Source organism: Coffea eugenioides, unplaced genomic scaffold (assembly GCF_003713205.1).
Source record: "Coffea eugenioides isolate CCC68of unplaced genomic scaffold, Ceug_1.0 ScVebR1_2381;HRSCAF=3400, whole genome shotgun sequence".
NCBI lineage: Eukaryota > Viridiplantae > Streptophyta > Magnoliopsida > Gentianales > Rubiaceae > Coffea > Coffea eugenioides.
The window spans coordinates 1-17,063 of NW_020862863.1; the positions used below are offsets into that span (position 1 = coordinate 1).

Genomic DNA, 17,063 nt, shown 5'->3' on the forward strand with positions numbered 1-17,063 from the left:
GTAATAGTTAGGAATTTAATTATTTTATTCCTTTCCCCTTAGATTGTAGTAGGGCCTCCCTAAGTGTAATAGTTAGGGGTTTTATTTGCTTCACTTTGCTTTGTGTGTGATTTGCATGCCTATGTGCTATGTATTACCGCTTTCGTAGGGCTTTGGCATCTAGATATCATGCCTATGTGCTATGTGTCTTATGTGATTTATGTGTTTATTTGCTTTATTTTGCTTTATCTGATTTTCTTAGACTGTAATAAATGCATGTCATCACACTAGTCCAATGCTAGATGTGATTCCTTTCCCGTCACCACACTAGTCCAACGCTAGTTGTGGCTCTTTGTTCCGATTTCTCATTAGTCCAACGCTAGTGAGAAAGTAGAAATATGGGCTAGTCCAATGCTAGACCCTTAGGGACCTCCCTCGTTAGATCATGCTTGTATGATTACATTACACTTCATGCATATTTTCCATTTTTAGGATCTTATCATTTTCACATAATATTTCCTCTAATAAAATATCCCTTACCCCTATGTATATATAACATTTAGATTTGCATCTCATTTAGGAAATTAGGGGGTAGATTAGTGCATTTGCTTGATTAGACTAGGAAATACCCCTTGGATATGGGATATGGACGAGTTTGGCTTTTCTAGCCTTAGCACGCCCGTATTCCCTCTATTAAAGGGAAAATTGAGTCACGAACATTAGTCCTCCGTACCCGACATGATGCATTCCTTTAAGACATGTATATTTCTATAATTATTTTATCCTTTTCCTTTTCTTAGAGTCTCATATTTTTTACATTATTCGTGACTTCTCAAAAGAGTCATTATTGGGCATCACAATTAATGTGATTGGCACCATTCAAGTTTTGAAGAGAAATTTTGCCCCCCGATGCCCTCCTAGGTCTAGGGTATGCATTCATATAGTACATCCAAATGTGATGAATCTTAAGGTTAAAACAAGAAAATCTTTGACTAAATCACGCAACTAGTCTTGGCTAGGTCGAAGGGGTGCCTTCGAATTTTATCCTTGCCTTCCCCTTCGTCAAATGTGATTCCCGAACCTTTTTCGTTGGTTTACGTAGACTAGGAGTCGTTTAAAAGGGGTTTCTTTCTACCTTTTCCTCTAAAAATTCATTTTAGGTGACTTGGTACACCTTAACTCTATACCAAGTGGCGACTCTGATTTTTATTTCAAAAACCCTTTTTAAACTATATTTTGGGTCAAATCGTCGCATTTTCAAGTCCCATTTAGACCCATATTTTTCATTTTCTTTTTAAATCAAAAATTCATTTTCCAACCAAAAATTGAATCAAAATTCACCTTTTAAACTATTTATTTATTTTATAAAAAATGGGGCGCGACAAATACTGGAGCTACAATCCATATCCTGAATACTGTATATCTGGGACTATAAGTCCAACCTAGGACTAGTTGGTCGAATCAAGCCGGCAAGGGTTTGGTCGAGGAGATCGTCGAACTTTGGGTACTTTATGGAGTGCGCCCCCGGTAGGGGGTGATCGGTGGACGGAAACTGGTGTAAAGTGGGGATCTACGGACGTTATACTTTCGTGGTTGACGAAGAGTCAACGGATCTTGATCAAGCTACTGTGGAACTTGCTCCTGAGAGCAACCTATATCCTTTGACATGAATGTGTTCCTTACTGTGCCCTTTTGCATGTTTTATCTGGCTACTTGCTTAATTATATACTGGATTATGATCTCATCGAAGTTGACTTGTTTCTTGATGTCTGAATATGCTATCTTGTCTCATGCTTTACCCACTTAATTACTTGGAACCTCACTGGGCTTCTAGCTCATTCCACGCCATTTGTTTTCCTTACAGGGATGAGAACATAAGAGGTTGAATTGAGGAAGGCCTCGTTTTTCTTCTAAGTTTGTTAGTTGCTGGTGTAAGCACTGCATAGGTGTCTAGCCGACTTGTTTGGTTTGATTTTTGACAAGTTCGACTCTTTGGTTGTAATTAATGTCGTTTTCTTTTGAGAGTCTATTTGTAAATCTTCATGTTATTTGACTGAGTCCTGGCGAGAGTTTGGCAGGGGGTCCACCAAACCCTTGGGTACGCCCTAGGGTTAGGTGAGGCTGTCACACATATTGTTAGTGTAGAAAAATCGCAGTTTAGCGGACCCGGGATAATGCTTTCCTTTAGACGATACTTGAACAGCTCCGATACCAGCTCTGAAAGAATTTGAAACACCATCAAAGAATAGTCTCCACTCAGGGTATTGATCATTCATATCTTCTGCTATACCAATGAACAAGACCTCTTCATCTGGAAAATAAGTGTGAAGCGGTTGATAATCATCTTCCCTTGGATTTTCAGCCAAGTGATCTGCTATAGCCTGGCCTTTGATTGCCTTTTGCGTCATGAAAATAATGTCAAATTCTGAAAGAACCATCTCCCATTTTGCCATACGTCTTGTCAGCATAGGATTTCCTAACAAATATTGCAAAGGGTCAGAGCTGGAAATGAGGTAGGTAATATGACTGAGCAAGTAATGCCTTAACTTTTGAGCAGCCTAAGTTAAAGCACAGCAACTCCTCTCAAGAAAAGAATAGTTGGCCTCATACGCAGTAAATTTCTTACTGAGGTAATAGATGGCTTGCTCCTTCTTCCCCGACTCGTCGTGTTGTCCTAATACGCATCCCATAGTTTCATCCAACACAGATAGGTACATGATCAGAGGTCGACCGGGTTTGTGTGGCACTAAAATCGAAGGGTTCAACAAGTAATCCTTGATTTTATCAAAAGCTTGCTGACATTCTTCGTTCCAGTACGTTGGCGCATTCTTTTTCAATAACTTGAACAAAGGCTCACATGTGGCTATTAACTGAGCGACAAATTTGTCGATAAAATTTATCTTCCCTAAAAAGGTCTTCACATCCTTTTGAGTCTTCGGTATAGGCATCTCTCGTATTGCCTTGATTTTCGCTGGATCGATCTCAATTCCCTTTTTACTGATAACAAATCCTAACAATTTACCGGCGGGGGCTCCAAAAGCACACTTTGTAGGGTTCAGTTTCAAGTTGTACTTTCTCAATCTTTCGAACAATTTCTTTAAGTCCATCAAATAATCCTCAACTTTCTTGGATTAATGATAATATCGTCCACGTAAACCTCCATCTCCTTATGAATCATATCGTGGAACAAAGTGGTCATAGTTCGTTGATAGGTAGCTCTAGCATTCTTCAATCCAAATGGCATTACTCGATTGTAGAAGGTTCCTCACGGAGTAATGAAAGCAGTTTCTCTCTATCTTCCTCTGCCATTAAGATCTGGTAATACCCGACAAAACAGTCAGCGAATGATTCGATTTCATGCCCTGTGGTATTGTCCAGAAGAATATGAATATTTGGCAACGAAAAATCATCTTTCAGACTGGCTTTATTGAGATCCCTGCAATCGACATAGACTCGTACTTCCCCATTTTTCTTCAAAACAGGTACGAAATTTGAAAGCCAAATGGGATAATGAGACACCATAATGATTCTGGCATTGAGCTGCTTCTCGATCTGCTACTTGATTTTGAGGCTCATATCTAGCTTAAATTTGCGCCATTTTTGCTTTACTGGTGGAAAATTCTGATCAGTCGGTAATCGATGGACCACTATGTCTGTTGAAATTCCAGGCATATCATCATACGACCATGCAAACACATCTTGAAACATGGTTAAGAATTCAATCATTTCTTTTCTCTGCCCCTTACTCAAGTGCACACTGATTTTTGATGTCTTTAACCTCCATCTTAGTGTCAATGTTAATGATTTTTGTTTCTTCTAAATTCGGTTTGGGTTTCTCTTCATATTGTTCAAGATTCTTAACAAAGATTCTGATTCTTCCTCGTTATCGCTCTCGTCTTGAATTTCTGATTCCATAATTTCAAATTCGTGAGAGATATCGAGATTGCAATCATCAAATTTTGGAATAATGATATCCAAAGGGTCAATGTGTTTTATTTTTGGCCATCTGAAAAGAATGAAATAGATACAACAATGTGTAAGTAAAATAATTGAAAAATGAACACTGTGCATTTCATTGAAATTTGAAATAAAGGGCAAAACGTCATAATATGCTAATTAACAAAAGAAATGCTACTTAACATAAAAATTGTATTGAAAAGACATTTGATTCAAAACTATTTACAAAACTGAAAGACAAAAGATGTGATACCCCAACTTCTAGGATACTATTGTTGTTTAGTTTCAAAAGAAAATAAAATATTATGCTTCCTTTAGTTTATTTTTATTTTAAGATATTATTTTGTTTTAAAGACTAGAAACCCTAAAGTCTAATCAAAACCCTAGTTTTTACTTGGGACTAACCCTTTTTACTTGTGTCTAATCAAAAAGGACATGAGTTAGTAGATATTTAAAGAATTCGGATGCATGTTCTACAGGGGAACCCTTTTTACGCCAAGGGTTGGCCTAACATGATGCAATACCTTTGGGGTAAAATTTCAATTTCAAACCTATAAATGAATGTAGAAACCAAAGCAGAAGTTCTTATTAAATACTAATAAGTTTAATCCTTCTTTACAATCTCATTGATGGTTCGACTGACCATTTTTACAAAATTCTCATGCCTTGCTAATCTAGTATGTTGCGACTCCCTAGAACTCCCTATGTTAAGCTTCCGAATTGCTTCTTGAATTTTGTCAAATTCATCCAATGCCTTCTCCAACTTCTCAGTTTTCCTTGCCTCCCTCTTTAATTGTGATCGGGCGTCTTCCAAGGCTCGGTCAGCCACGATAATCTGCAATTGGAGATCCTCCAACTCTTTCTTTAGTTTCTCATTTTTCTCTTCAGGACTAGTGGAGACAGATGGCGACCTTTCTCTTCCTTGTTCTATTATCAGTTTGATCCATTCATTGTATTCCAGAATGACCCTAGGCTCTACTTTATTTACTTGATCTAGGTGCAGGTTGTCCAGACTATGGAGATTCCCCCAAGTCTCCAGTACCATGCTTCGGCACTCGGCAACGGTATTGAGTCTGATGTTTCCAATTCCTTGTTTTATCGGAACTCTCTGTGGATACCCAAACTGCCTCATGACTCGTTGCGAAACGTATGCGACCAATCCATTGGTGCCTGCTATGTGATACCCCAACTTTTAGGATCATCTTTTGTTTAGTCTCAAAGAGGATATTACGGTTTCTTTAGTTTATTTTTATTTTAAAACATTATTTTGTTTCAAAGAAGATACCAAAGTTATTTTTTTTGGGTTTGATTTAAAACCTTGTTTTGTTTTAAAAGACTAGAAACCCTAAAAGTCTAATCAAAACTCTAGTTTCACTTGTGACTGACCGTTTTCTCAAATTTCTCATATTTCAACCGAAACCCTAAATTCAATTTATGGACTTGTAAAACCCTCACGTTTTTCTTAAAAATGCTCTTTTATTTGGAAATTATTCATTTATTATGGCCCTACTACCCAATCACCCCACAATAAGTACAAATGAACATGAAAGTAAAGGTTTTCCCTTTTCATTTTTAAGCTAGAGTGAATTAGGGTTTTCACGTTTTTTCGTAGTGTGACTATTCAGTACGGAGTGAGGATCAAATTTGGTAGGTAAGAGTGACTTTTGGATGAGAAAATATTATATGATTAGAAGTGATAATAATAAGTTAGTGATTAGAAGTTAAAAACCCTAGCATACGCGTTTTAAGTAAAACGGCTCGAACTGACGGGTATCGATCACTATCGATTGAACCCCCCACTTGACCACCACTTCCCTACCACCACATACCCTTGATATTTTTGCAAAATATCCCCCTCATCCTCAGCCATATAACCGAAATATGTGGCCAAAATGCAAGGAAAAGAAAACAAAATTTTAGTTGGTTTTGGTGGTGACAAGTGTCAACCACCTATGGTTCCTTGGCCAAGCCAAAGTCTCACCTTCTTATCTTCCATTTGAGTTCATCTTTCCTCATTTTTTTTTCTGTTTTGGCCGAGCTTAAGAGAGACAGAGAGAGAGCAAGAGAAACACCTTCAATCCATCTTGAGTTTGAACCATTTGAATGAAAACAAGAAAAACTAAACCGATTAATCACTAGTTTGGAAGCTTGGGAAGCTTAAGGAACCAAAAATTTCAAGGAGAGGTGGAGGATCATTCTTGCAAGCTCTTGTCTTGAGGTATAATGGCTGATCAACCTTTCTTTCTCCATTAATCATGATTAAGTTGGGTATTAATGTTAGTATTGTGCTTGTGATGCTTGTTCCAAGTGATTTTGATGATTAGATGGATGACTTTTGAGTTAGGGTTTCTTGTGGGTTAGGTGTTGTATGATGTATATATCTGGTATATAATCTTGTAAAGGAGATAGTAGTGGTAGTTTCAAGATAAAAATGTGAGTTATAGCTTGAATATAGCAAAATTCCAGATTTCTGGAAATCTTAGCTTCAGTTCTGTCCGGTTCTATTTCATCATGTTATAGGCCGAATTAGGCTTAACACAAAACATGAAAGTTGTAGAGAATGAAATTTTATGTTTGTCTACAAAATTTCAGCTCAATCGGAGCAACATAGCCTGTGAAAAGATGAAACTACCCAGACTGCCCTAGGAGTAAAGTTAGTGGACACTTTTGACAGTACACTAAGTTGGTTGCGTTTGTTCACCTTGATATGTACTGAAATAGATTTTAGTCAAAACATGAAAGTTTTAGTAATTTGTCTTATCTTTTCAACGCCTGCAAGAACGCCTTAAACCAACTTTGGTAACTTGAGATATGATCATTTGGAGGTAGTACGGTTAACTGGCCGGTTAGTTGGAATTTGGTTCTGTGAATTGGGAATTTGACTGGGTTACACTGGAAATTAGACTAGGTGGTCTTCACCAAAATTGTAACCCTTTGCCTTAGCTTCGAAATGGTATAAGTTGTACCTCAATCCGATGAGTGTAGCCTCGGTTGTGTCCGTTACGCAAAAATACGTCAAATCTGTCTTTTGCTAAACTTCATTTCCGCACATGTCGTTAGCTTGATTTTGTACCTGTATGACCTTGAGCCTATTGAACGGCTATTGAAATGAAATTATTTTGTATGTAACTTTGGGTTTGTTTGAGGAAAAGATTGAAGCCATAAATGGCTGGTAAATGGGTAAACACAAGGGGCATGCCGCCAAATTTTCACGAGAAAGATAAACTAGCCTTTGGAGTTCTAGTTCTGTATTTTGCAAATTTAACTTGGATGCATTGAAAAATGAGTTGAGGTATCTTCATGGAAGTTGTAACCTTTTGTCTAAGGTTCGAGACACCATCTAGTACATTTTGATCCGATAACCACAGCTCCAGTTATGGGCAAAATCGTGTAACCCTTTTTGTACCATTTTCATTTTCACGGACGCGCATGTGCATTTCTCAACCGTTTTTGCCGTTTTGGACCGTTTAGGTCTACTTTTGGTATTTTGTTACCATTCCGACCGTTTCGGCCAATTTCGACATTCTTTTGGCCTTAACGTCATTTTTGACCGTTTTCTATTATTTTTTACCGTTTTCGACCGTATTCGATCGTTTAAATTATAAACTGCTATTGTGTGGCCATTTCACTTATGTGTGTATATAATCTGTCAATACAGATTGTGAGGCTTTTGACGGTGACGGTCAAGTTCAGTGAATTGTATCATTTTTCGTGCCAAGCTTTATCAAGTGAGTAATTGGGTTGTTATTGATGTGAAATTGTTAAAGTGCTTTGTATATGTTAAATGGGTACTTAGGCGAGGGTGTACTTTATCTCACTCGACCTAAACCCATCCTTTGTTTTGATTTCATATTTGAGAATACATGCCTTATATTGAGTATCACCATTTTACTGTGTGCTGATGGGGGTGATTACATGACTTGAGTATCACCCTTTTGCTGTGTGCTGATGGGGGTGATTACATGACTTGATTTAAACCCCTTTTTGTTGTGTGCTGTTGGGGTAAGTACTTTGTTGTCTACTTTGCTGAGAGATATCATCTATTGAGAGATTGAATATCTCAGGGCTTGGTTCCAACCCGGTTCCAAGGGTTAGACGAACTATTCGAGCCAGCTGGGGTTTGGTCGAAGATAGTTCCATGCTAAACTTGGGATTTAGTTCCTTGTTAAAGCTTTGACGAAAGCTAAGTTATTTTGTTTCGCTCGAGCTGTTGTGTGCTGTTGACTGGCTAGCGGGATTTGATAAGGTGAACGGGGAAAGTTAAGTGGAGTCTACGGTCTATGAGTACTTTGGTTGACGGAGTGTCAACAGGCGTTCAAGCTCGGGGAATTGAACTAGCTTTGGAGCCACCCGTATCCTACCATTGTGATGTTACTTTTCTGTTGTTGATGTGAAATATCCTGATTTACTTGTTTAATTATGTGAGTTTTACATTTTTACCCCTGATTATTCACTAAGCATATACCTTACTCCATTCTATTTGTTTTCCTTAGCAGGGGACTGACACGGGGATCGCTCGGGAAGGTGTTTAGTGTTTTGACTATAGATGAGTTGAATTTGTACTTGTTATAAGTTGACTAGCAAGATGTATATAGTTATCGTGGTGGTTGTAGTTATCAGCTTTTCTAGGGTTTACTTTCTGATACTCGTGATATGTATGACTTGATGTACTAGTTTATGCAACCTTTGAAGCTATAATAGAGTACATAGAACTTACTTTTGGCGTGAACTTTATTTTCTAGTTTTAGAGTATCGAGTCCCGGCGTGTGACGCCCCGAAAAGAATGAGAGTGAGAACCCGGAAATTTTCTAATTTTCTAGGGTTTCTTTTATTTAATCGCCTGCCTTTTTCGACATTTTCTTTATTAAAAAAAAAAAAAAAATTCCCCAGATAAAGTTTATGAGCAAATATGGGCCTGTTTGGAACCTGAGTTTTTTGGGAGTTTGTCTAAAACTTTACTGTAGTGCACTGTAGAAGTTTTTGAAAAAATTTTGTAGAAGTTTTTGTAAGGTGAAAAACTTTTTTGTAGAAGTTTTTGAAATGTTACTGTAGACGTTTTTTGGATTATTTTTAGAGGTATTTTTAAAACATATTTTTGAGTATTTTATAATTTATAATTTTTATATTTTTAAACATTTATGCATTTATAATACATTTATAAATATTTAGAAATAAATATATTTATATAAAAATATATTAATGTATTATATTATATATAATACGTAATATACATATATTTATAAATGTATAAATGTATAATTAATATAAATGTATAAATTATAATTTATAAATGTATATGATGATTATGTATAAATGTATTAATATAAATGTATAAATGTATAAATAATATTGTTTATAATTTATAATTTTTATTGTTTAAATATTTATATGCATTTATGCATTTATAATACATTTATAAATATTTATAAATAAATATATTTATATAAAAATATAAAAATATATAAATGTATTATATTATATATAATACATAATACACATATATTTATAAATGTATAAATATATAATTAATATAAATGTATATATTATAAATAAATATTATATAAATGTATAAATTATAACTTATAAATATATATGATGATTATGTATAACTGTATTAATATAATTAATATAAATGTATAAATGTATTAATATTATGTATAAATGTATAATTAATATTGTTTATAATTTATAATTAATATTGTTTAAATATTTATATATATTTATGCATTTATAATACATTTATAAATAAATATATTTATATAGGTATATAAAAATATATAAATGTATTATATTATATATAATACATAATATAAATATATTTACAAATGTAATAATTGTATATTATTATAAATGAATATTATATAAATATATAAATTAATATATTATAAATATATAAATATAAAATATTATGTATAAATGTTTTAATATAATTAATATAAATGTATTAGTATTATGTATAAATATATAATTAATATTTTGTGTTAATATTATGTATAAATGTATTATATTATACATAATACATAATATAATTGTATGTAAATATGCATAAATATATATACATAAATGTGTAATATATATAATATGTATTATATATATTAAATATATAATATATTATATTTATATAAATGTATAATTACATATTTATATTAATATTAATTTATATGGTATATAATATTTATATAAATATATAAAAATATATTTTAAATAAAATAAAATATTTATAATATGTTTAAATAAATATATAAATATATAATATATATAATAAATTTTTGAGGGTGAGGGACTAAAAAATTCAAAATTTTTTTTGAGGTTACCGGCGGTGCCGGAATAAGTGGCCGGCGCCGGGAGAGGTGGTGGAGGCGGTGTCTGGTGTGGTGGGTTGGGTGAGGGAGGAAGAAAAGTTTTTGAGAAATTTTTTGTGTATAGATTTTTGAAGTGTGTAGGTAAAAAACTTTGAAAAGTTTTTTTGGGTTCCTGTAGCAAAAGTTGTGAAAAAACTAGTAGCTAAAAAACGTGGTAAAAAACTAGGGTGCCAAACAGGCCCATAGTTTTAAAATGATTTTTCTAGTATCGGGTAGTTTTTGAGAATTTAAGAGCGTATACCGGACGTGGGACCCACTAGTGTGATAAGTGCGGTAAATGTGGTTCATTTGGAGTAGCTTTGTATATATGGTTTATATTACATGGTGTTATGAGATAATTAGGGGTTTGGTTAGTTCATTAATTCTTGCAAGACAAAAGAAATGAGATAAGCTTGGAATGGACACATGTTGCCTTGTGGTTGGAGCTTGGCATTTGACTAGTCTTTCTTTACCTTTACTAAACCAATTTGGACCAAAATTTGTCTTTCATTTTCACCTTCTTGGTCGGCCAACTCTAGAGAGAAAAGAAAGAGAGCTCTTCAATTTTTGCTCCCTTTTCTTGCCCAAATCTTGTAATCCAACCATTTATTTCTCAAATTCCTTCATAAAACTTACTTGCTAGGAGTGATTGAAGTGCTTGGTGGTTTTTGTTTGGAGGGAGAGACTCTCATCTACCTTGTATCTAGTGTTTGTAAGGTAAGTGGTTAAGAAATTGTTTCCTTGTTGGTTATGAGATGAAATTAGTAGGTGTGGTAGTTGAACAAGTGATTTTTTGGATGATTTCATGACTTATGGTGAAGATTGATGACATTTTCTATTTAATCATGAATTTTCTGATTTAATATGATTCATATGTTGTGGCTTTGTATGATGATTGGAAATGGTATATAAGGCATCTAGAAGGTGGAAAAAGTGGAAGATTGCAAGTAATTTCTGTTTTGGAAGAAAATGGAAAAACCTAGGGTTCATGAAGCTACATTCTGTCCGGTTTATAAATCCTAGTTAGAGGCCGAATTGGCCTTGGCTTAAAACATGAAAGTTGTACGAAATGACATTTTAGAGGTGCCTACAAAATTTTAGGTCAATCGGAGTAGTGTAGAATGAGAAACGTTGAAATTACTATTGCTGTCCTGGTTTTACCCGAATTGGAGAATTGCTTCTGTAATTGGTTGTTTTGGTCAGGAATGCTTCCGAATTGGTTGTTGAGGCGTTCTGATGAAATGTATCCCTGTTTATTAGCTTTCATATGGTTTTGGAATTACTTGATTTGGACTGAGGTAGCCCGAGTTATAGCCAAAATACTCGCACCTGTTTTGTGCCCTGGAATTTACGTACGTTCTGCATTTAGCTTCTGCCCTGTTTTGTCTGTTTTGATAACGTACGATCTGGGTGTTGACCCCTTCATAAGAAATATAGATCTTTGTTTCAGCTTCGAAACGGTATAAAGTTCATCCAAATCCGAGTCCCGTAGCTCCAGTTGTGACCAAAACAAGATCGGTTGTCAGAACTGCCTTCGAATTTGGACAGTTCTGACAGGAATGTTTGGACCCATTTTTCTCCATGCTCTGTATTGATTCAGCTTTTGATCCAAACGTGAAATTTATAGCCTTATGTCCTAGCTTTCCAACGCCTTTAGAATTTCTTGTTTTGGATTTGTGAGCTGTGGGTTATGGTCCAGCAAACAAACCCTGTTCGTCACTCGAACACGTAAATTTCTGGTACAGTTTTCCATAATTTCGACCTGCTTCCATTCAGATCTAGATTAAGGTGTCTTCATGAGAATGGTAGCCCTTCCTCATATCTTCGAAGCGGTGTCTCACCCACTTTGATCCGACATTCCCAGCCTAACGTTTGATCAAAACGGTTTTTGGTGTCAAATCTGGCCGTTTCCGTTGCCGTTTCCGCACGCGTGCATGTGCCGATTTTTCCGTTTTGTTTAATTTGCGTCCTTTAGTAGTTGTTTGTGTGATGATATGGCTCAACCTTCTGCTACAAGCGAAGGCGGGCTAGACGGAGCCGGTGGGGCCCACTAGCTGGCGACTTGAATTCATTTCCGTACTTTCTCTCATTATACTTGCTCTTTAGGTGAGTGATCAGGATTTCTGTGTAACTCAATACAAAAAATGAGTTTACTATGAATGGGCACTTAGGCGAGAGTGTACTTTATCGCACTCGATCTAAACCCCATTAATTGCTATTCATACCTATGAAATATGATTTTTATGATTTGTTATAGAGCATTCATGGCTTGTGAATATTTGCAGAGCATTTATTGCTTGAACCTGAGCATTTATTGCTTGAGAGCATTTATTGCTTGAACCAGAGCATTTATTGCTTGAACCAGAGCATTTATTGCTTGAACTAGAGTATTTATTGCTTGAAAAATATTTTAGAGCATTTATTGCTCGTGACTTGGGCAAGAGAAGTGAGCTGTGTAGCTCAGGATCTTAAGGGTCAACCAGTGATCAAACTCGACAAAAGAGTTGGCTTGGGAGCCACCCGTATCCTTACTATGTAGTGTTACTTTTCTGCTTTTGCTTTGCTCTTACTGGTCAAATGTTGACATGTAAAAACTACATTTTTACCCCTGGTTACTCACTAAGCATATAGCTTACCCCATTCTATTTGTTTTCCTTAGCAGGGGGCCGACGCGGGGATCGCTCGGGAAGGTGTTTAGATAAGTTGAACTTGTACTTGTTAGAAGTGGACTAGTAAGTTGTATATATTTGTCATGGTGGTTAGAGTTATCAGCTTTTCTAGGGTACTTCTGGTACTCGTGGTTTGTATAACTTGATTTACTCGTTTATGTAATTATTGCAGAATTTGATGTAATTTTTGAGATTTATATTGTAATCTGTTTGAGGAATATAGTGAGCGACTGAGTCCCGGCGAGAGCCGGGCAGGCGACCCGCCGAACCCTCTGGTTCGCCTTAGGGGGAGGTGGGGCCGTCACAGTTGGTATCAGAGCTTAGGCTTCAGATCTTTGTAGTGTATCCTAAGCTTGAAGTTTAGGATGCCGGACTGTGGGGTATTTGGTTATTAAGGTAAATATTGAATGCTAGGCTTTTGATATTGGACTTTTGTAAATTTTTTTTCCATAAGGGAAAGTGGGGATTGAGTTGATTGCACTTGGAGATGGCCAGTCCCAGTGTGGATCGACTTGGTTCTTACTTAATGTTGCAGTTAACTATTTGGACCTATTCTTTAGGTTTGCACCCTAGGGCCGCCGGGGCAGTGCTGGTGGATTAGGTGGGCTCTACAGGAGAGTTGCGTTAGGACCGTTGACTTGAATTACTTTGTTGTCTTGTTGAATTGTTTTGAAATCAATATGTTTAGTGTTTTGGTACTAACTGCATTTTGGCTAATTTGTGCATATCTTTGGCATAAACCTGTATATGCATGTTCAAAAAGTTTGATCATTTAGTGTGTTTTATATGGTAAAGTTTTCAAAACAAATGGAAGACGGTGGCCGCGATGGAGGTAGGGAACGAAGCCGAGGCCGAGGAAAAGGTAGGGGACGGAGACCAGAACCCGAAAGGGTAGAAAATGAAATTTCGAACCACCAAGCTGATAACCAAGTAGCTACAGCCAAACAACGGATGACAGAATTACTGGCACGAATGGTGGACCAACAGGGTCAGGGTCATGGGAATAGTGTCAAAAACCCTGTAAATAATTCGGGCAATCACGAGGGAGTGGACCGTGCCCTCGAACGGTTCCAAAAATTTGCAGCCCCGAAATTCATAGGTGAACCTAGCCCTGACTTAGCTGAGAGATGGATGGACCGCATGATGGATATATTCGCTGCGCTCGGGTATTCAGAGGAACGGCAGGTATCTTTTGCTGTCTTCCAATTTGAGGGACCAGCCAGAGCTTGGTGGAATGTAATAAAGGCTAAGTGGGAACGAGAGCAGACCCCCTGGACTTGGGTCAATTTCACCCGTGAGTTTAATGAGAAGTATTTGCCACCGATTGTTCAAGAAAGACGAGAAGAGGACTTTATCCGCCTGCGTCAAGGGCCGTTAAGTGTGGCCGAGTACGAGACACAATTTACCAAACTCTCCCGTTTTGCTCCAGAGTTAGTACTAACAGACCGAAAGAGAATTCGTCGATTTGTCCAGGGGTTAAACGTGGAAATACAAGAGGCACTGGTGGCTGCCCAGTTGGATACATTCAGCCAGACCCTGGAAAAGGCACAGCGAATAGAGACGGCAAGGAGTCAAGTGAAAGCTTTCCGTGACAAGAAGAGGACACCATCTGACACCTATACCTACACTGGTGAGCAAAGCTCGAGAAGCGAGCCGCCTAGTAAGAGAAGTAAGGAAGTCAGTGGTACACGACCAGTGGGGACTCCGAATCAAGGTAAAACAAAGGAAGATCAGGCAGGAAAAGGGCCCCAAAGTGGTGTCTCACATGGGGAATCAATGTTGGGAACCAGAAGAGTATGTGATGTTTGTGGGGCCACTAACCATACGGAAGATACCTGTTGGAAGAAAGAGAAAAATCGGCGATGTTTCCGATGTGGTAGCAATGAACACCTAGTTGCTCAGTGCCCTCAGAAGTCGAGGGGAGGAAATAAATCAGGGACGAGGGGAAACATTTCTAGGCCGATCAGGAACACCAAAGGTATGAATTTCGAGGACGAAATTCTTTTAAGAGGGGGAGTTTGTGACGCCCCGAAAAGAATGAGAGTGAGAACCCGGAAATTTTCTAATTTTTTAGGGTTTATTTTATTTAATTGCTCGCCTTTTCTACATTTTCTTTCTTAAAAAAATTCCCCAGATAAAGTTTATGAGCAAAGATAGTTTTAAAATGATTTTTCTAGTATCAGTTAGTTTTTGAGAAATTAAAAGCGTATTTTGAACGTGGGACCCGCAAGTGCGGTAAATGCATTATATTTTTTACAACTTGTTGGAATTTTGTATTAAGTGATATTATTTTACAAGGTGTTAAGATATTTGTATTGGAGAGACAAAAAGAAATGAGATAAGCTTGGAATGGACACATGTTGCCTTGTGATTGGAGCTTGGCATTTGACTAGTCTTTCTTTACCTTTACTAAACCAATTTTGACCAAAATTTGTCTTTCATTTTCACCTTCTTGGTCGGCCAACTCTAGAGAGAAAAGAAAGAGAGCTCTTCAATTTTTGCTCCATTTTCTTGCCCAAATCTTGTAATCCAACCATTTATTTCTCAAATTCCTTCATAAAACTTACTTACTAGGAGTGATTGAAGTGCTTGGTGGTTTTTGTTTGGAGGGAGAGACTCTCATCTACCTTGTATCTAGTGTTTGTAAGGACTTATGGTGAAGATTGATGACATTTTCTATTTAATCATGAATTTTCTGATTTAATATGATTCATATATTATGGCTTTGTATGATGATTGGAAATGGTATATAAGGTATCTAGAAGGTGGAAAAAGTGGAAGATTGCAAGTAATTTTTGTTTTGGAAGAAAATGGAAAAACCTAGGGTTCATGAAGCTACATTCTGTCTGGTTTTTAATCTCCTAGTTAGAGGCTGAATTGGCCTTGGATTAAAACATGAAAGTTGTAGGGAATGAAATTTTAGAGGTACCTACCAAATTTCAGGTCAATCAGAGCAGTGTAGAATGAGAAAAGTTGAAATTACTATTGCTGTCCTGGTTTTACCCGAATTGGAGAATTGCTTCTATAATTGGTTGTTTTGGTCAGGAATGCTTCCGAATTGGTTGTTGAGGCCTTATTATGAAATTTATCCCTGTTTCTTAGCTTTCTTATGGATTTGGAATTACTTGATTTGGACTGAGGTAGCCCGAGTTATAGCCAAAACACTCGCACCTGTTTTGTACCCTAGAATTTATGTATGTTCTGCATTTAGCTTCTGCCCTGTTTTGTCTGTTTTGATAACGTACGATCTGGGTGTTGACCCCTTCACAAGAAATATAGATCTTGTTTTCAGCTTCGAAACGGTATAAAGTTCATCCAAATCCGAGTCCCATAGCTCCATTTGTGACCAAAACAAGATCGGTTGTCAGAACTGCCTTCGAATTTGGACAGTTCTGACAGGAATGTTTGGACCCATTTTTCTCCATGCTCTGTATTGATTCAGCTTTTGATCTAAACCTTAAATTTATAGCCTTATGTCCTATCTTTCCAATGCCTTTGGAATTTCTTGATTTGGATTTGTGAGCTGTGAGTTATGGTCCAGCAAACAAACCCTGTTCGTCACCCGAACACGTAAATTTCTGGTACGGTTTTCCATAATTTCGACCTGCTTCCATTCAGATCTAGATTAAGGTGTCTTCATGAGAATGGTAGCCCTTCCTCATAGCTTCGAATCGGTGTCTCACCCACTTTGATCCGACATTCCCAGCCTAACTTTTGATCAAAACGGTTTTTGGTGCCAAATCTGGCCGTTTCCGTTGCCGTTTCCGCACGCGTGCATGTGCCGATTTTGCCGTTTTGTTTAATTTGCATCCTTTAGTAGTTGTTTGTGTGATGATATTGCTCAACCTTCTGCTACAGGCGAAGGCGGGCTAGACGGAGCCGTGGGGCCCACTAGCTGGCGACTTGAATTCATTTCCGTACTTTCTCTCGTTATACTTGCTCTTTAGGTGAGTGATCAGGATTTCTGTGTAACTCAATACAAAAAATGAGTTTACTATGAATGGGCACTTAGGCGAGGGTGTACTTTATCGCACTCGATCTAAACCCCATTAATTGCTATTCATACCTGTGAAATATGATTTTTATGATTTGTTATAGAGCATTCATGGCTTGTGAA

At 36.8% G+C, this 17,063-nt stretch overlaps 1 protein-coding gene across 1 annotated transcript; it reads left to right on the top strand.

Annotated features, from left to right (window-relative positions):
• Positions 1–13,753: 13,753 nt before the first annotated feature.
• Positions 13,754–14,924, top strand: LOC113756513 (the record flags this gene model as incomplete). The annotated part of the gene is made up of 2 exons (XM_027300152.1): positions 13,754–14,131; positions 14,213–14,924. Coding segments are annotated over exons 1-2 (1,090 nt in total), but the record flags the coding sequence as incomplete, so codon positions are not given.
• Between the last annotated feature and the right edge of the window lie 2,139 nt (positions 14,925–17,063).